Source organism: Idiotropiscis lumnitzeri, chromosome 15 (assembly GCF_059441095.1).
Source record: "Idiotropiscis lumnitzeri isolate Australia: NSW breed Sydney's pygmy pipehorse chromosome 15, RoL_Ilum_1.0, whole genome shotgun sequence".
In the NCBI taxonomy this organism is placed as follows: domain Eukaryota; kingdom Metazoa; phylum Chordata; class Actinopteri; order Syngnathiformes; family Syngnathidae; genus Idiotropiscis; species Idiotropiscis lumnitzeri.
The window spans coordinates 6,326,086-6,343,471 of record NC_142405.1 but is presented as its reverse complement, the minus strand read 5'-3'; the positions used below and the strand labels follow the sequence as shown (position 1 = coordinate 6,343,471).

Genomic DNA, 17,386 nt, shown 5'->3' with positions numbered 1-17,386 from the left:
TGAAGAGGAAAAAGGGAAAGCAACTTACCCGAAATCTAATGCTTGACGCTGGACTTTGGAAAGCAAGAAATACTCTCCCATTTATCTCCCGGCAGCAAATACAAATAATGTATAAAAATAAATAAAGTGGCAATAGAAAACAAGATTTCAACATGCAAGCAAGCTGCAACTCAAACGTATTTGCTGATCAAAAAATAACTATCCAGCCACAGCGGCACCATGAAGCAATCAAAGCCAAATCCTAAATTTAGTCGAGTTAGTTTGTTTCTGTCGAGATGGCGAGCGACCACCTTTCCACTTCTCCGACAATTTGCAGCCGGCGCTCCTCTGATACTAAACTGAGATCAGACGTTCGAGTCAAACGCGTTTACACGCCTGCTTGTGTGGTCTAATTGAGCAAGTCGGGTTTTAGATTGCATTTTCGCACAATTTGCTGTGCAAATACAAAAATAAATAAATAAATAAATAAATAATTCCTGGTTCCAGAACATATTTGGATTAATTATTTTTGGTATGTTTTTTTTTTATGATCATTCATTAGAGAATTACAGACTTTGTTAGCACTGCGATTGCTAAATATTCAAAATAAATCACTCCTCGGGCAAGATAATCACCGAACAGAAAAAAAAGAAAGAATAAAATACTGCCTGGCCGGAAGGCGTTGACGAATGAAATGACACGCACTGTACGTGCATCCTCAATTTTTGAGAGGAATAGCAGATGATGGGGCATGTCACACGAAGGACAACGTCATGAGGAAACAAGCTTGTAAACAGGAATAACGGGGAGGAGGCTCGGCCAAGACGGCAACATTTTTAGCTCCAAGTTTTATAAATACACCTGCAACCCTGTTTGACTGTCCAACCTTTCTTCTTCTACACTTCAGTCTTTTACTTCCCGCCACACGCATAATATCCATGGACCATCACCCGATCATGCAAACACCTCCACTGAATAGACTTAATGGCATCCATTTCAACAAAGTAGCTCAAACTGCATGGCAGTGAACGCATTTCTCCTTATTCGACCCCACTTTGACAAGTTGGGACACACAGCTGAGAACAAACATCGAGGCATGTGCACACTTGAAAGACTTTGTGAATTCCTCCCCCCATTCACCGCTTCAATTTATTAGTCCCATTTAGGCAGCGATTAGAAGACAGTGTGCATTAAGTGTATCGACAATGACTTGGCGAGCATGGCTCAGAGGTTTAAATCCAGTCCTGTGGAGAGAGCATGAAGGTTTCCTGTGACGCCGAATGGGGAGGGCAAACTGGCAGAGAACCACTCGAGCAGTCTTTACTCCCCCTGAGGTGTTTACATCCAATTGAAAAGGAATATCCAAATCTTTTTTTTTTTTTTTAAATCCAAGAGTTGCCTTTTTCTTTCAGTGCATCACCTCCAAAAAAAAAAAACTCCAATCCTCTACACTATCATACATTATTTCATAATCGATATTTACATACATGCTGGTCTGAAAGTGCTAAAAAAAAAAAAAAAAAAAAACGGGTTGAAACTAAATTGATTGGGCAACATTCGCAATGTCCAGCTTTTCTTGGAAAAAAAACCCACCATGAATTAAAAAGCACATTTTTAATCATGTCTGACATCATCCTACCCGGTAACTCAATCTTTGGAGAGCAAATTTAGCTCAACCAATCAGAGGACAGAACAATGCTGACATCACTTTGAAGGTTTGTGAGAGAGGAGGGTGGTGAATCTCAAATCTGATTGGTTAAAAAAAGGCAAAGAGTTAAAAAAAAAAAAAATGGATCTTTGACGTCTTTAGCCGTCAATGGCAGTAAATGAGTAACGGGAGCACTCAGGGATTTTGAAGGTCTTGGGCAGATTACATGGCGATGCAAATCTGACAAAAAAAAAAAAAAGTTGTAAATTTACGTCCATTCTTCTGTTTGGGCCATCATGGAAGATCTTGAAGGCCCTGACTGCACGCCACAGACTTTTCCATGCTTCGCGCCACTCAACATTCCTTTCTACAATTTTTTTTTTTTTTTACATGAACCTCTCCTATTGTACTTCTTCTGTTGACATCTCTGTTGAACACTTCAATGTCACTTTCTCGCTGACTTTCTTTTCTTTTTCTGAATGTCGCTCTTGAGAGCGCATTCCAACAATTCCTCACTGTCAGTCTCTCACGCTCACATTCGGACTCTTCTGTTAGCGAAAGTTGACCGATTCGATGCTGCAGTGCTCCGTCACGTGTCTTGCTCATTCACTGGACTTTTTCAATACATATATGCGCGGAATGAAGAAATTCTTAAGATTAAGCTAGTGACGCGATGCTAACAGATATCCGCATCGACGACCTGGGCTGCAAATGCCGCCGGTACATTTTTTGTATGAAGACAGTCGCGGAATTGGCCAGACATTTCGCTGCTCTGCTTTCAGCATTGATCTCCTTTGCCGACTTAAGATGCTTGGCGATTTTTAGACTTAGAGCGTTAGAAGTCGGTGTCGAGTAGTAAAGTCGACTAGTCAAGTAGTAGTCAGTAGTCATTTTCAAACATATATCTGATCTGGATAAAATCATCCATTACCAAAAAAAATAAATAAATCTCTCTTGAATTTCTGTTTTCCTAGCCAGCTATATATGAGGCGTATGTAGCTATGGAGTCAGAAAATTTTAAAAGCACATCGGATGCAAGTGTGTGCACTTGTCTCCACCACTGTTTAATCTTTTCAGCTGAAGCAGCCACATTCCTGCCCTTGGACTTAAGAAACCCGATCTGACAACTTGCCATTTGTCCACTTGGTCTACACGATCCTCTCTTATCTCCAAGACACCCCCAGATGTGAGTCTAAAACCGCTGCCACATGCATGCGCACCTATTAGCGCACACGCACACATACACACCCATTCTGGCGACTCACAACCCTTTGTACTCTGCAAATACAGTAGATTCCTGTTTGTCAGCGCTAACTTCTGACCGCGGGGTTACTACTCCACGATGTCAAATCAACCACTGAAGTCTCTCTGCCTTCAACGGAAAAAACGCATGAAATCAAATGCCATCATTGTGCAATTGAAGATTGGTTCACGGTGCTGTGACCTTCGCCGGATCTTCTGAAAAGCTCTTAAATATTTGGGCGAATGCTGTCATTTCTCACTCCCTGGCTAAGCACAGAGGGTCCTCTGTCCTACACCCATGGCCAAAATGATTGTCAGCTCGGGACAGTGTGTGTGTGAGCCAATATGCGAAGGGGGTCGGTGGGGGCAAGTGATCTTCGTGTGCACTTCCATTCATTCTTTGTCTGAACGCACGCATGTACAGTTCATGGTGTGTATGGAATTGTGCGTGAACAAGCACATTGTTTCAAATACAAATACGATGGAACTCAAATTCCTTCTGGGCTTGGGGTGGGTACACCCTTTAGTGGTTGCCAGCCAATCACATACAAACAAGCTTTCACACTCACACCTGTAGACAATTTAGAGTCTTAAATGAAGCGAACAAGCATGTTTTTTGGAACGCGCCCACAAAGAAGTCAACCCTGAGGCTGTGATTGATAAAATCACGATTGAGTCAAATCAATCAAAGGAAAATAGCAACATGGAAAAGATAAGAGACATGACGACGACCAGATCAGATTTCTTCCGCCGCAATTTAGCGGCCTGGGAGCAGGTTTAACTGAGATGACAAAAAGACTTGATTAACCAAAACGAGTCGCCTTGCTTGAAATTTACCGGGGACTCGGCTTGATTTATTTGTTCTCAAAGTAACTTTGGACTTTCTAGAACCTCGAAGGTCAAAACTTGAGACTTCCTTATGACTCGCACACATGTGCCTTACTCCCACGTATGGTATTTTGTATGGTTGCCTCACAGCAAGAAGGTTCTAGGATTACATTATAGTTACTCCTGCAGTCCATAAAAATGTAGAATTAAAATCGTGGTTTAACTGTAAATTTCTGTCTTTTTTTCATTTTTTAAATTTCTTTTTTTATTTTTTATTTTAATTTTTTTACAATTTACAATTACATTCATGCATGCCAATTTTAGTCTTTTTTCAAAAAAATGTTTTTAATTATTATTAATATTATTAATTTTTTACAATTCATGCATGCATGCTTTTGGTTGCGTGTTGTTGATATGACTTTGCGAGTGACCTTGGCCCAAGCTTATAGAGGTACAATATGGCTCAGTGTAAATTTAGCTCTATAGCTCATACCATTTCCTCCATTGACCCTCGTTGGCTAAACAATGGCGTCCTATTATTCGGCTGAGCGCGATTTAACTGGAGGACAAATCAGTGTGCTGTTTGTACTCACTTTCTTAAAAAGGCGAATGAAGCTTTTATTTTGTACTTTACCAACATGAGACTAACTGACTGACATTCTATTTTGTAGCCTGGCTGGCTGATTTTGAGTCCCCCATCATTGTTCGAAAAATGTTCCCTAAACACCAGTGACCATCGAAAGGTCGTGACTCTTAGAATAACTCGTGTGATATTTACAGACACCCTTATGTTCCTGATAGCTTGCCTGCTTGTTCTGAGGTAATAAGAGGAAACGGTATCCAGCAATGAAAAAGCCACGTTGTCCTTAGCCACATGTTACAACTGGGCCGTTTTTTTTTTTTTTTATATATATTTTGTGTTGGATTTTCATAGATCTGACGAAGGTGTGAGTACTGTATGCGGAAAGTCAAACATTATATTCATGAATTTTGGATGATGCCTTTCAATGAATTATGACTTAAGAAGTCCTGTCATCCGTCAAAAGTCCCATTTTCAATGCATTTGAAGTTATTCTCCAATTTGACAGTCCAAGTGTCTCTGGGGGTAGAAAGTTAAGCACCCTCTTGAGGCACACAACCAGGAATTCCCCAACTCCAATTTTAAACTCTGAAACAGGATTTTTATAGGCAAGTTCAATCACTTTCCTCCACCTCTGGCTATAGTTGAACATGACTGAGCCTCCGAATGACATTTAAATAGGAAGTCTCATTTTAGTTTCCAAGCTCGTATTTCCTCTTACTTGGTGGCAACGTACATGCTTGGTCTTTCCCTCCGATATGCATTTCACATTAAATAAAGAACAGTGATCTATTTTCAGAGCTAATATGCATAAATAAACTTGTAGGATATTTCTTTCCTTGGTATGTGCACAGCAGGTGCTTTCTATTTTATATTAAATATGGAGGAGAGTGAGGGGAGTCAACCGACTCAACGTAATTACAATTACACTTCTGACTTTTTGTAATTACGCATGTATAATGCGTCATTTAAACTATTTATGACATTGCCTTTTCAGGAAATAATTTAACATCGGACCGTAATTGCACTTTCACATGAGCTGTACCTTTAGTCAATTTCAAATGAATTTAAGTTCTCGTTTGCCCCGTGTTGAAGTCAGTCACATCAAATATGAATAAGTGTGAGTCCTTTTTTTAACATTGTGTCGTCATCTACTGATGTTAAAAAGTCACGAGCCCGTTTGGCGTAAAAAGTACAGATTCTGTCTTCATATGTAGGGAGTAAAAGTAAAAAAAAAAAAAAAGTCATCCTTAATTTAAAGTTCAGATTCATATTCATATATATGGTATTCAAACGCAACCACAAATTTTCCCCTCAGGGAGACAAGAACTCTAATGTGACTAATAATTGTGGTCGATTTATTTTTTATTTTATTTCATACTGCAGGAAGAGAATCAAAGTTCAAAGTTAACGACTTGGCAGGAAAAGTGTGATTTGGGTGCTTGGTGTGTTTCTTGATGCTATTATGCAGATGATGAGCCATTCTTGAGGCAGGGGGCGGGATCGTGTTGAGCGGACCAACAGCAGAGTCTTGGAAGTGTGCTGTACCCGTCACACTGCCACCTTTGCTGCTGCCTCAGACCTCTTCGCGCTCCGTGCTGATTTCGAAACCACCTGGGAAGCAGAACCAGCACCCAAAGGACGCAACCTGCCAACACCGGACCTCTTTCTTGATCACAGTTCAAGAAAACAATATTGTTTTTTTTCCGGGAGGGATAACAATTAGACTACTTTTAATGTCTAATAGAATGAGTAGCTACTTTTCAATGCTTTAATCAAGTTGGATTGTTGCGGCGTTTGGAACATTTTTGGACTAGCGCTGACGCGCATCAATCTGGCGCACACAACGCACGAAAGATAATCATCCATGCGGATTGAATAAAAGAAATTTGGACAAAAAAAAAAAAAAAAAGGGAGTGCTGACGGCGTTCCAGCGCTTCATCTTCAGCCTTTGGATAGCTGACATCACCGCGCGAAGACAGCTCCGTGCGCGCTCAGGACACCGCAAAGAGAGAGAGCCACTATCCCTGTAGGGAGAGCAGTGCACCCGCCGCGCGCACCCTGCCGGCCGAGGACTGCGGGCCTCCGGAGCCTCCATAAATGCTCGACCCGTCGCAGAGGCTCCAGGCTGGCCAGCAAGATGAGCTCCACCGTGCAGCTGCTGCTCGCGTTACTGGCGACGTGCGTGCGACTTGGCGCGGCCGAGGTGAGTGCGCATCGCTGTTGGATCAACTTTGACGCTGGACGTTTCATTAGGTACACTTGCGTCGTGAGAAGCTGTGGCTTAACTCCGATTGAGAGATGTTCTCTGAACATTTGGTGTTATTGTGAGTTGAATCTGCATAGAATCCGATTCAAGGTTCTGTATATCGTCAACAGGACATATAAAGAAGAATTGAAACGTCACTTCTTTCTCTTTTATTACAAAACCAGAGCAGACATATAGCCATAAATAGAATATTACTGGCGTCGGGCCAAAACCTTGTACCTCCATAATAGACACTTTTCAGGAGACCCCCCCCACCAAATGGCAAGTTAGTTCAACCATTAGCATTGCGTCACGAGAGAGAGCAAGCCATTTTCAACACTTCTTTAGAATGGTCAATAGTGTGTAGAAATAACACCCACATGCGTGGACTGACCAGTATATATATATATATTTATTTATTTATTTTTATTTTTTTAACAAAATGGGACTTATAGTGTTTTGGCCCAATGCCAGCAAAATACAAGTTAAGAAAAACAGATATGACCAAATACACAGTGCAGTTTTTCGGTGTAACATATTTGCATTATTATTGCAACATAAAGAGTTGGTTCTTATATGTAGGTCCATTTATTTATTTTTTTAGCTGCATATAAATGTAAAACATTAGATTCTTATGTAGCAAAGCTGCGAGTAAGTCTACATTTCGTGTCGCTGTCAAATGCGGTATACTGAAATGACTGCAGCGAGCTCACTAAACATTATTACCACATTGACGCCATATAAACTATTTTTTAGTGCTATAATGGAGACCACATTGTGAAGCGATTCCTTCAACAGTATACGCTCTTTAGATGCAGGAGATTTTTTTTCTTGTGACTAACCCAAAAGCACCTGCTTGATAATAAGACTGCCTTGAAAAATGGTGCTGCTGAGGTGAACTGTTATTCCTGCCATTAGACGTCATAAGAAAGATTGCCCAGGGCCAGGCACGTGCACCAACTTCATCCCCTGTGGGCGAGGAGTCATAAGCAAGATGCCTGTTTTGGCTTCTTGAACGCACCACATGGTGAATTGAGACGCTCCTGTTCCAGATGTGAAACTGCCATACATCAGGAAGCTGCGTCACACACATTGTATCTTCATTATAAAGCGAACGCATGTTTGGATTGCAGCCGGGAAATGAGTCCAAGAGGATTGAAATATGCTTCGTTTAACAATACCAGACAAGTTCATTGCATTTGGTATACAAATTGCCTCTCATGTTTCGTGACATGTGATGCTACAAAACGCATAACACGCCGAGGATGTTGAATCACGATAGGACCGGTAAAAATTAGACAGGATGCTTTCGTCTCACACGCACAGGAAGGCAAGAAATGTTTGAGTTGAATCGGACGGAATAGTGACCGTTTCGGCTTGTCCAATCAGGAGTCACTACAGTGAGTCACTCGCTTGATTGGGTTGGCATCGTTTTTTATGCTGGGTGTCATTGCTGACAAAGCCCACCCACACACTCTCTTTTTTTTTTGGGGGGGGGGGCTTGTGACTGATGGTCGATGGTTAATGGCTGAGAATTGACCTGGCAGCGTCTTCACAAAAATACCTTTGCAGTACCAGTGCTGAAAATGAATGACTGTTTGCCTCACCTGATCAGGAGAGCATTAGAAAAGCCTTCTGGGATTAAAAACAAAAAAAAAAAAAGGAAATCCGAATGATAGAGCGTGAGAACAAATAGCTCAATTATAATCAAGAGTGCCTGACGTTGGGGAAACGCCTCGTACAATAGATGATGGCTGACATCAATCGCTCCATTTTAGGATTTCTGCAGGCAGCACATTTAAAGGAAATGTCAATTTTGACAGGCAGGCTCGTGGATGAAAGTTAAAGGAGCTTTGATGCATCCAAACGGGAATTCCCGGAGTCGAAAGTTGGCGTTTGGCATATATATGCAAACTTCAAACATTCCCATTATGATACGAATGTCTTCGAGCAACACACCGTGCAGTCTTTGAATGGGGAATTTATTTGTAATCCCGAAAATTCCATTTACCTCAACAAACGACCACTAAGGGGAAAACACAAATTTATTCACGCAATGTTCAAAACACGATCTAATTAAAACAAAAAAAAAAAACCTTCCACGTTTACAACCAAAATATTTATTGACAAAGGCCTTCATTTTACAATTTGTTCTTAAACTCGAATTGTGGTTGCAGCGCTGCATCATAAACAATGTCAAACAAAATAAGAAATCGATTTTTGTTCCTTTCACCCAAAAAAAAAAAAAATCCATGTCGCATACATTCATTGCATAAATTCAGTTCTAATTCCGGTGACCAATTGTGAAAAAAAAATCACACGCGTGCTTGCGCCTCACGTTTACTTACGCAGATTGCCAAGCGTCCCCCTTCATAATTATATACGATTAGATGTTCCGGCTCCTCCCCTGCAGACGTACCTGGCATTCCTCAAAACATCCAGAAGACACTTCGAGAAGCGAGCCAGATTAGGGCTCTCAATTGAATGGTCTAAAAATGCACACATTTTAAAACGTGTCTCAAGTTAAAAGCTTTTGCAAATAACCACTATTGTGTAAAATGCTGAAAACTCAGCAAAAATTATTGTACTGGCTCCACTGAAGGAGCCCTCAATATATATATATATTTTTTTTGTGGTACCGCACTAATATTCCCATTCAAGTGATGCCGTTTCAACTAAATCAAGTTTGTCCTCCAGAAGCTGAGCTGCACTGTGTTTGTTTACTACAACTCAAGAATTTTTTTTTCTCCCTCACCGAATATGTTACGTGATAATCACGCAGCATTTGATATAGTTGCGCCTGCAGCTGATTAGTTCACATTTTTCAAATGCAAACAAGTTTTGAACTCGAGAAATATTTGCGGCAAGCTTGCATGGCCACGGAGGCCTTGACTTTGACACCAGTGCAGTATCGTGTGATGTCATCACCACACAAAAAGTCAAATGCGGCGTGACGAATTTTAGATGCGTGACAACTTAATGGCACTTCTTTTTTTTTAATTAAAATTTTAAGAAATAAATGTCAAATCTCACAACTAGACGTTGTTAATTCCTGTATACTGTGATTTAAAAGTAATATACTGAACATTTAAAAGAAAAAAAATCCCATCCGGTTTCTTCAACAAACCAATTGCTTAGAAATACATTTCATGACAGAAGGCAGGGCCGCGAAAAAGCCCCCTGTCCTATAATTAACATCGGACACAATTATCCAAGCAAGCAGGTTGGCGAGGAAAGGAAATAATGATGACTCCTCTGGGGCATCTGCAGCTCCACAACAGAGATGAGAGCGGAATTACAGCAGGCATTTCCCGGCTGGACTGTTTGAGACTCTGAAAAAGGCAACAATGCAGGAAATGGCGTCGAGAAGAAGTACGGCTCCGCTCGAAATACCTGCTCATGCATGGATGGCTGCTTCCTTTGGCTAAAAGTCGCTTCAGAAAGGGCTTCATTAAATTCTTCAGATTTCGCACTTGCTGATAAATAGAATAATTGTGTGGGAAGTGTTCGAAAACAAAAAATGTACAATCATAAGCATTATTTTACATTTGTGCTGTTTGACTATTTTCTATAAATAATTGCAGGAGGACTAAAAAAAAATTAAATTAAAGCGATGCTGTGCTAAAACAGCAAATTTTATTTTATAAATATTTTTTAGGCTTTATTTCGAATCATTGATGACTGCAAATATACTTTCAAGAAAGACCCAGCTGTAATCTGCCAATGAAATTTCACTTTTCAAATCTTTGATAAAAAATTTTTTTTTAAAAGTATCGGCCTTATAAAACATTTACATTCTGTTCTCTTTGGATGTTTTTCTCCGACACGATTCCTCCCGCAGGCCATTTTCATTGTCCGCGTGTGTGTGGGTGTGTGTGTGTGTGTGTGTGATGACAAAGCGACTGAAGCGCATCCTCGCATTTGAACCGATGCGAGCAAGTGTCCCGACCCCATGTCTGATCCTTGTCCATGCTCACCCGTCTTTTCTTCATCTATTATCCCTCCTTTTTTGACATGCGCCTGCCTCCCTTCTCTTCTCTTCTCTTCTCTGTATCACTCCTTCCCCCACTTCCTGGCTCCTTCCTGGCTCCTTTGACCCCTAAATGTTAGCAGATGACAAGACACAACGCCAATAGTCATTCACCCTGCTCTTAGTGACCATTGTGTGTCTGCTTTGGTTAATGCTGACCCCCCCCGCCCCCCCATGCCCCCCCACCGCCCATCTCCACCATTGCAACCGCCACCCCCTCGCCCGATAATGACTTGGGGGGTTAAACCCACACTCAGATCCTGATTACAATGTGGCGTGTTGCTCACATTTACTTAAATACTGATTATACAAGGGTTAATCAAGTGTTATTTTATGCTTAACTTGTGAAAATATATTTTTTTAAAAATCTGGATGAATCCCCTTTGATATCACTTGCTGGAAAATTCATTCACTGACTCTTAAGTAATTTAGTTACTTTTCCAACTATTCCAGTGATTCAAATGATTTAAAAATTAGGTGCACATTTATACAGATTAGGGGTGTGAACAAAAAACGATTTAAACAATTAAAATGCGAGTGCACCCAATCAAGCCGAATCAAATTGGAGAGAGAGAGAGAGAGAGAAGGGGAGAGAGAGGGAGAGAGTGAGAGAGGGAGAGAGAGAGACAGAGAAGGAGAGAGAGAGAGGGAGAGAGAGAGAAAGAGAAAGAAAGAGAGAGAGAGAGAGAGAGACAGAGAAGGAGAGAGAGAGAAAGAGAAAGAAAGAGAGAGAGAGAGAGAGGGAGAGAGAGAGAAGGGGAGAGAGAGAGAGAGAGAGAGAGACAGAAGGAGAGAGAGAGGGAGAGAGAGAGAGACATTAAGGGTGTACAACTCCAATAAAAGACAATTCAATGCGCATCTCGAGCCACTAGGTGTGATACTTTCCAAGGCCGATTTGATTTTTTTCCGACGTACAAAGCAATACCTTTATGTATACATTTATATATGAGTGTGATTTGGACTTACTATCGTTTTGAGTTGTTTAACATGATTTATTTCCCTGGAAAGGGGATACTTCATAAATAAATGATGGGAAGCGCCTAAAATGAAACCGAGATGAAAAATCTCTGTCTGTCTATTCCTACTATATCTGCTTTTGTGCGTCGTTCAGGGCGATCCACTTCCTGCAGCCCTGGTGGAGCTGGTTAGGAACAGTCCCATCTCCTCCATCGAGGACCTTCAGCTGCTTCTGCTCACTGATTCCGTAGGTAAAGAACTGCTCATTTCAATTAAACTCGAATACTAACCTCATACACAAAGTGATTATTCCATTAGTGCGACAATTACGCAGACTAGCTCGTATTTTTCGGAAGCGCTTAAGAAGAGCCTGCTGGCAATGATTTCCGATGTTTGCATTAATCACAGGCTGTATGTGTTTACTGCTTTGTCTCAGATGAGGAAGAGCAAAACTCGGCAGCAAATGGAGGTCACAGACTACCAAGGAGTCTGGGTAAGCACCCCCCTTCTTTTTTTTTTTTTAAACATGTGTCACTTGTGAAAGATTGGCTTGCTATTACCGCTACTAAATGAATATATCACATAGCATGACTTTTCTCACATCCTAATCTGTCAAAAAAGAAAGCAAGAAAAGGTCAGTCCAGTAATGCATGTGCATGTCATGATAAAAAAAAACTCGGAGTGTTGGCACGGAGGATTCCTGATTTTCCTCGTGAATGAAAACGTACTCCATCTTCATTAGGTTGCCTCTCCGGGCCTTGATTTATGTGACAAGTGCGGTCTTTGTGACATGCTAAAATCATTCCCCATTATCCTTTTTTTTTTTTTTTTTTTTTTTTTTGGGCAATCAATGATAAAGCAGATGTCCCAAGTGGTCAGCATCAATTTACAACAGTTGGTGCACCATGAAAGTTTATGTTAATGTTTAGGAATTAATGTTTTATTTTTCCTACAACCTATTATAAAAAAAACAAAAAAAACAAAAAAACAAGGTTACGGCAAACCAAAGGCAGGAATTTTCTCGTTTTATTTTAAGCTTTATTCATTCATTTAAAATAGAGCAATAGCTATTGTTTGATTCAGCAAAAAAAAAAAAAGTTAAATGGAAAGTAGAACGTGAGATGATTATCGCGTGTTCTTTGTTGCTCGGTTGTTTTCATTGTTATGGGTTTGTTTCCGTGTGCAATTTCCCGTCGATATAAAATGTGGATGACGTCATGAAAATATTTAAACAAAATCTCTGACATTCTTTAGTTTTTGTTTTATTTTTCTCGGTTCTAATATGACCACACAGCTACCGTGGGGCATAGCTGACGCCAACAAAAGAGCAACACAAAATTTCCTCTCTGTCCGCTCCCATCTCGCGAGTTGCGTGATGCATTCAGAAAACTCGGAAATTACAAAACTCAGCAACCCAACAACATACAACCCAATCCGTTACAATATTTTATTTTCAAAAGTGACCAGCTTCTCTCCGTTTCATCGAACTCTCTACACACGTCATGATGCTAATTTTCTTGGAAGCATTATGCTCATATTAAACCCGCAAGCTAGCAAAATGAGCTATAAGTTACCTTCATGTCATTTTCGAATGCCAACAGTCAGACTCACATTTTGTCTTTATCTCCTTCCTCAGTTGCTCAGCCAGCCCAGCAGGCTGTGTGTAAAGTTCGCACAGAGGTGGTGGAGGTCACCAGGGCAATGTTAGACCGAAGCAATGCCAACTTCCTGCTGTGGCCGCCATGTGTCGAGGTGCAACGCTGCTCCGGTTGTTGTAACACCAAAAGCCTGCAGTGCGTCCCTGTTGTCACGCACACCAGATACCTGCAGGCAAGACAACCACACAGCGACATATTCGGATCACAAAAACGTTTCAAGCTAAATCGTCTCGACTTGTGTAGGTCATGAAGATCGAATACATCAATAAAAGACCCACTTACGCAAAAGCCGAGGTGTCTGTGATGGACCACGTGGAATGCCGATGTCAGCCTGCTCCACGACAGCCGGTGCTGAGGAGAAAATCCTCTCGCCGGCATCACGGCCACAAGGACCAGCATCGCAACCAGACGCTCAGCCACCGACGTGGACAGGTACGTTAAAAATCGATTGGACCCCACCTGCCCTGATGAGTACATAATTGTTCAATTTGACCTCCAAGGTGAAGATGCATACCAAGGATGAGCTCCATCAGTGGGATGAGCTGAAACAGAATCAGCGCCCCCTCCTGGTGGACCTCCTGGAGCAACACTGGAGCCACAGAGGAGACACGTTCAATCAGCCCGCTGAAGGCTACAGTCTGGTTGGAGCGGAAACATCTCCAACTGAAGAGGATGTTCTCATTGGCTCGCACTGGACACATAACGCCACCGCTTTCCTGGAGATTAAAACCCAAAAGGAGAATAAGGAGACCAAAGAAAGGATGTCAGAAGGAAACAAAACTTTAGTGGATCATGTCGGCGTGAATAAAACATTACAAGATGCTAAAGGGCTCATCGTTATTGAGGGACCAAAGGATGAGGGTACGCAAGAAAAATCCACATTTCCAAAGCCTGTCACTCAAACGCCTCAAGCCAAGTGGAATCCAATTGAGGAAACGGTTGGCAGGTTTGATAACCGGTTCCGACCCACCAAAGAACCCAACCCGGACCCTTGGGAACAGAGCAGGCGGAGAGGCAACAAGACTCCAGAGGAGGTGAAAATTCTGCAGATTGCGGAGAAAAGGTTAGAGGAGGAGAGGAAAGAGCTGCTCCTGCTGCACAAGAGGTTGGACCAAGAGAAGGAGATATTAAAATATCAGCAAAAGAAACGAGAGGAAGAGCAACACCACCTGCGCAGTCGTCATCGTTATCTGCAGACGACGGCGACGACACCCAGGACAGGTAACAACAAAGTTCATTTATTTTGGATATTTCCAGAGCCCTCTAAAATGTTTTTGTTATTAATTTTCATGCACCCTGCTTTTACAAATTATTGACAAATGTGAAGCGTTGAAAATAGCTTGCTCGCTTTGATGACGCAATATTGATGGTTGAACAATCCTGTTTTGGTGGTCTCCTGAAAAATAATTATTTTGGAGGTAAGAGGATTTGGCCTGACACCAGTGATATATTGAGAAAGAAACGACAGCATTCGATAACTCAAAAATATTGTCCAGTGTAACAGTCGACTGATCCCTCAATGTGTTTCCAGAAAACATATGTTTTTTTCCCCTTTAAACTCACAAACAAATCTCATCATCTCGCAATATACACACTTTTTTCATCAAAAATGCAAGTCCATTTTTTTTAGATTTTTTTTTGCGCCAATTCTGATTCTGTTCTCGTTTTTTTCTCTAGCATATCAAGTTTTCATAATTGTAACAATAATAATAATTATAATAAATATGATGATGATATGTAATTTGATTAAAGGTTAGGTTCAGCAACAGGCGTGATTTTTTTTCTGAAACAGCATGGCTATAAATTGCAACAAATGGTAAGATCTGTAAAAAAAATTTAAATAAATAATAAATAATAAATAATAAATAATAAATAATAAATAATAAATAATAAATAATAAATAATAAATAATAAATAATAAATAATAAATAATAAATAATAAATAATAAATAATAAATAATAAATAATAAATAATAATGCAAATATGTCCAAAAATGTATCTAATCGAAAAAAGTAAAGATGTTTTTTGCAATCAATGTAAAAAATACTTTTAGGGACAAAGAAAGCCATTTCTGACCAGTGTAATCATACCCAAACGTGTACTTAATTATGTCATAAAATTAGCGTATAACTGTAACTTTTTTGTAGGCATAAAAAGCGGGATTACAATAGACGGCATTCAATAATTTTCAACCAAAAATCCTGTGCTGAAATACTGTACTTCCTATTTCTGTCTTCTAATTTCAAATGTACACCGTCATCTCGTGGTGGAAATGACATCCAACACAAATGAGAATTAGACCAAAAAAAAATCTGCCAAATAGCGAGACCGCAAACTTGGAACCTGCAATGGAGAGCGGTTTGACCATATAAATAATGCCACGGGTCCCTTCAAAGTTGCTAGTAAATAGTGAATAATTTCATGTCCCACAGAGACAACAACCATGACCAGCAAACAGCAACTGTCAGCTCCAGCGGGGCCTCGACCTCCAGCGCATCCGAGGCGACGGATGAGGAAGAATCGAAAACGGATAAGCAAGGCAGCTATGAGAGCCATGCTAATGTAAAGCTTTAAAACAATCGCAGGTGAGTTGACAACATCTTTCGCTCACGAGAACATTTCTAATCTTCTATTCTGACAGTTCCAGGATCACGAGGTGAATTTGGAGTACGGATAATCCAGGTCTTAATAAAAGTATTCAACTTACTCCTCCGTGAGTCTACGGTTTGAAGAAGCCATAATTGCACCTGGATGGAGTGAAATGGAAGAAGGAAACGGAAAAGGAGACTTCTTAGCAGAAGTGGCGTCCAAAGACTTGCCCAAAAATGTGCGCCAAATTTCATTTGAACAGAACGGTGGAAATGGGTGCGACGTCTCGACACGGATGCTCGTTTTATTGAAAGAGTCTGTTCCCGAGAGACTGTCGTACAAAGGGCAGACTTCCAAAAGCAACGGTGCGGTCTTTCCATACGGGTGAGATTGTCGAGCAAAGAAAAGTTGTCTTAGATCAAGTTTAATTACCAATGAAAAGTGGCGAAGACTTCTCGATCATATTTAATTCCATCTAACGCATTGCAAACACTGGAATTATTGGACTGACGAGCATGACAACTCAAAACAAAGGTGCGCAGGTGATCGTTGACATCTGCGGCCCTTTCTGTTTTCCTACATTTTTTATTTATTTATCACAACTACTACTAAGGGTTAACCTTAACCATCAGTATTGAAAACAATACAATATATAACAGCGTCATGCAAGTCAGGGTTCTAATGGAACAGTGTGAGTGTGTTTTTTTTTTTTATTTGTATAATTATTATCATTTTTATGATTTTAAATTTTTTTTTTTTTTAATCAAAGGTCAAACCTTCAGTGTATTGTCGTGTTGAGTTTGTACGTCAAGTGTGTGTTTGCTTTGTATGTTTGCCCAGTGTGTGTTCTATTATGTCAGCACGCTTTTATCTTTTCCAAAGAAACAAACCTCCTCCACTGATGACTTTTTGGTTGAATCTATTACATTCCCGAGGTCTCTCTCTCTCTCTCTCTCTCCAAAATCAGAAATTTAAGTTATTGAAAAGCGTGTATGTTCTACTTGTCGACTTACAATTGTTAACTGATTTTGTCTCTTTTATTGAGTTTTGAGCAAAACTAATGATGATTCTCTTAAGGTAAAAAGCCTGTGCTGAAAAATGCTTTTGGTCTTTCTATTACGTTCCAAAAAATGACAAGTTCAAATTAAAATGAAACTCAGCGTTTACACGCAAATTAGGCTTAAACCTGAGTCAAATAAATGGGGATGGCAAAATGAATTTAGAAACGGGAAGTCGATGAGTGGGTGAACTCTTGACTCTCTCCGTGCGGTTTGCATTTCACCCGCCGAGTCGCCACGAGCACGATCATGTCGTTAAATGGCCATCTGCGCTTATTTTGTCCAGAACAAATTGGCCAAAATGATGTTTTAGTTGACACATTTCCTGAATTGTTGACCTGCTATACACATGCGACTCTTTAACCTCAATGTGCGTTTGCGTTGTGTGGCTCGACTGTCAATCTCACACACACACGTAACACTTGTAAACAGCAGACCGTCTCCAAATTCAACATGGAGGTGGGAAGCCAGTACTCCGCTGGTCCGCTGGCTCGGCACCCCCCACAAACTTCAAACAGGAGGAGGAGGAGGATGGAGAGGGAGGAAGGCGAGGAGCCTGGCTGACTGT

The 17,386-nt window shown here is 40.7% G+C and overlaps 1 protein-coding gene and 1 long non-coding RNA gene across 2 annotated transcripts; one reads left to right on the top strand and one right to left on the bottom strand.

Annotated features, from left to right (window-relative positions):
* Positions 1-5,833: 5,833 nt before the first annotated feature.
* Positions 5,834-16,665, top strand: pdgfbb (platelet derived growth factor subunit Bb). The gene is made up of 8 exons (XM_088316003.1): positions 5,834-6,483; positions 11,667-11,763; positions 11,949-12,005; positions 13,149-13,342; positions 13,414-13,602; positions 13,671-14,391; positions 15,604-15,756; positions 15,813-16,665. The coding sequence occupies exons 1-7, from the start codon at positions 6,418-6,420 to the stop codon at positions 15,735-15,737; spliced, it is 1,458 nt and encodes a 485-aa protein (XP_088172129.1). The 5' UTR covers positions 5,834-6,417; the 3' UTR covers positions 15,738-15,756; positions 15,813-16,665.
* LOC148322517 (uncharacterized) lies at positions 8,770-13,940 on the bottom strand. The gene is made up of 4 exons (XR_015846576.1): positions 13,453-13,940; positions 13,124-13,336; positions 10,503-10,624; positions 8,770-9,857 (listed from the first exon to the last, which is right to left on the bottom strand). It is a non-coding gene; the product is annotated as an uncharacterized LOC148322517 (long non-coding RNA).
* Positions 16,666-17,386: the final 721 nt, after the last annotated feature.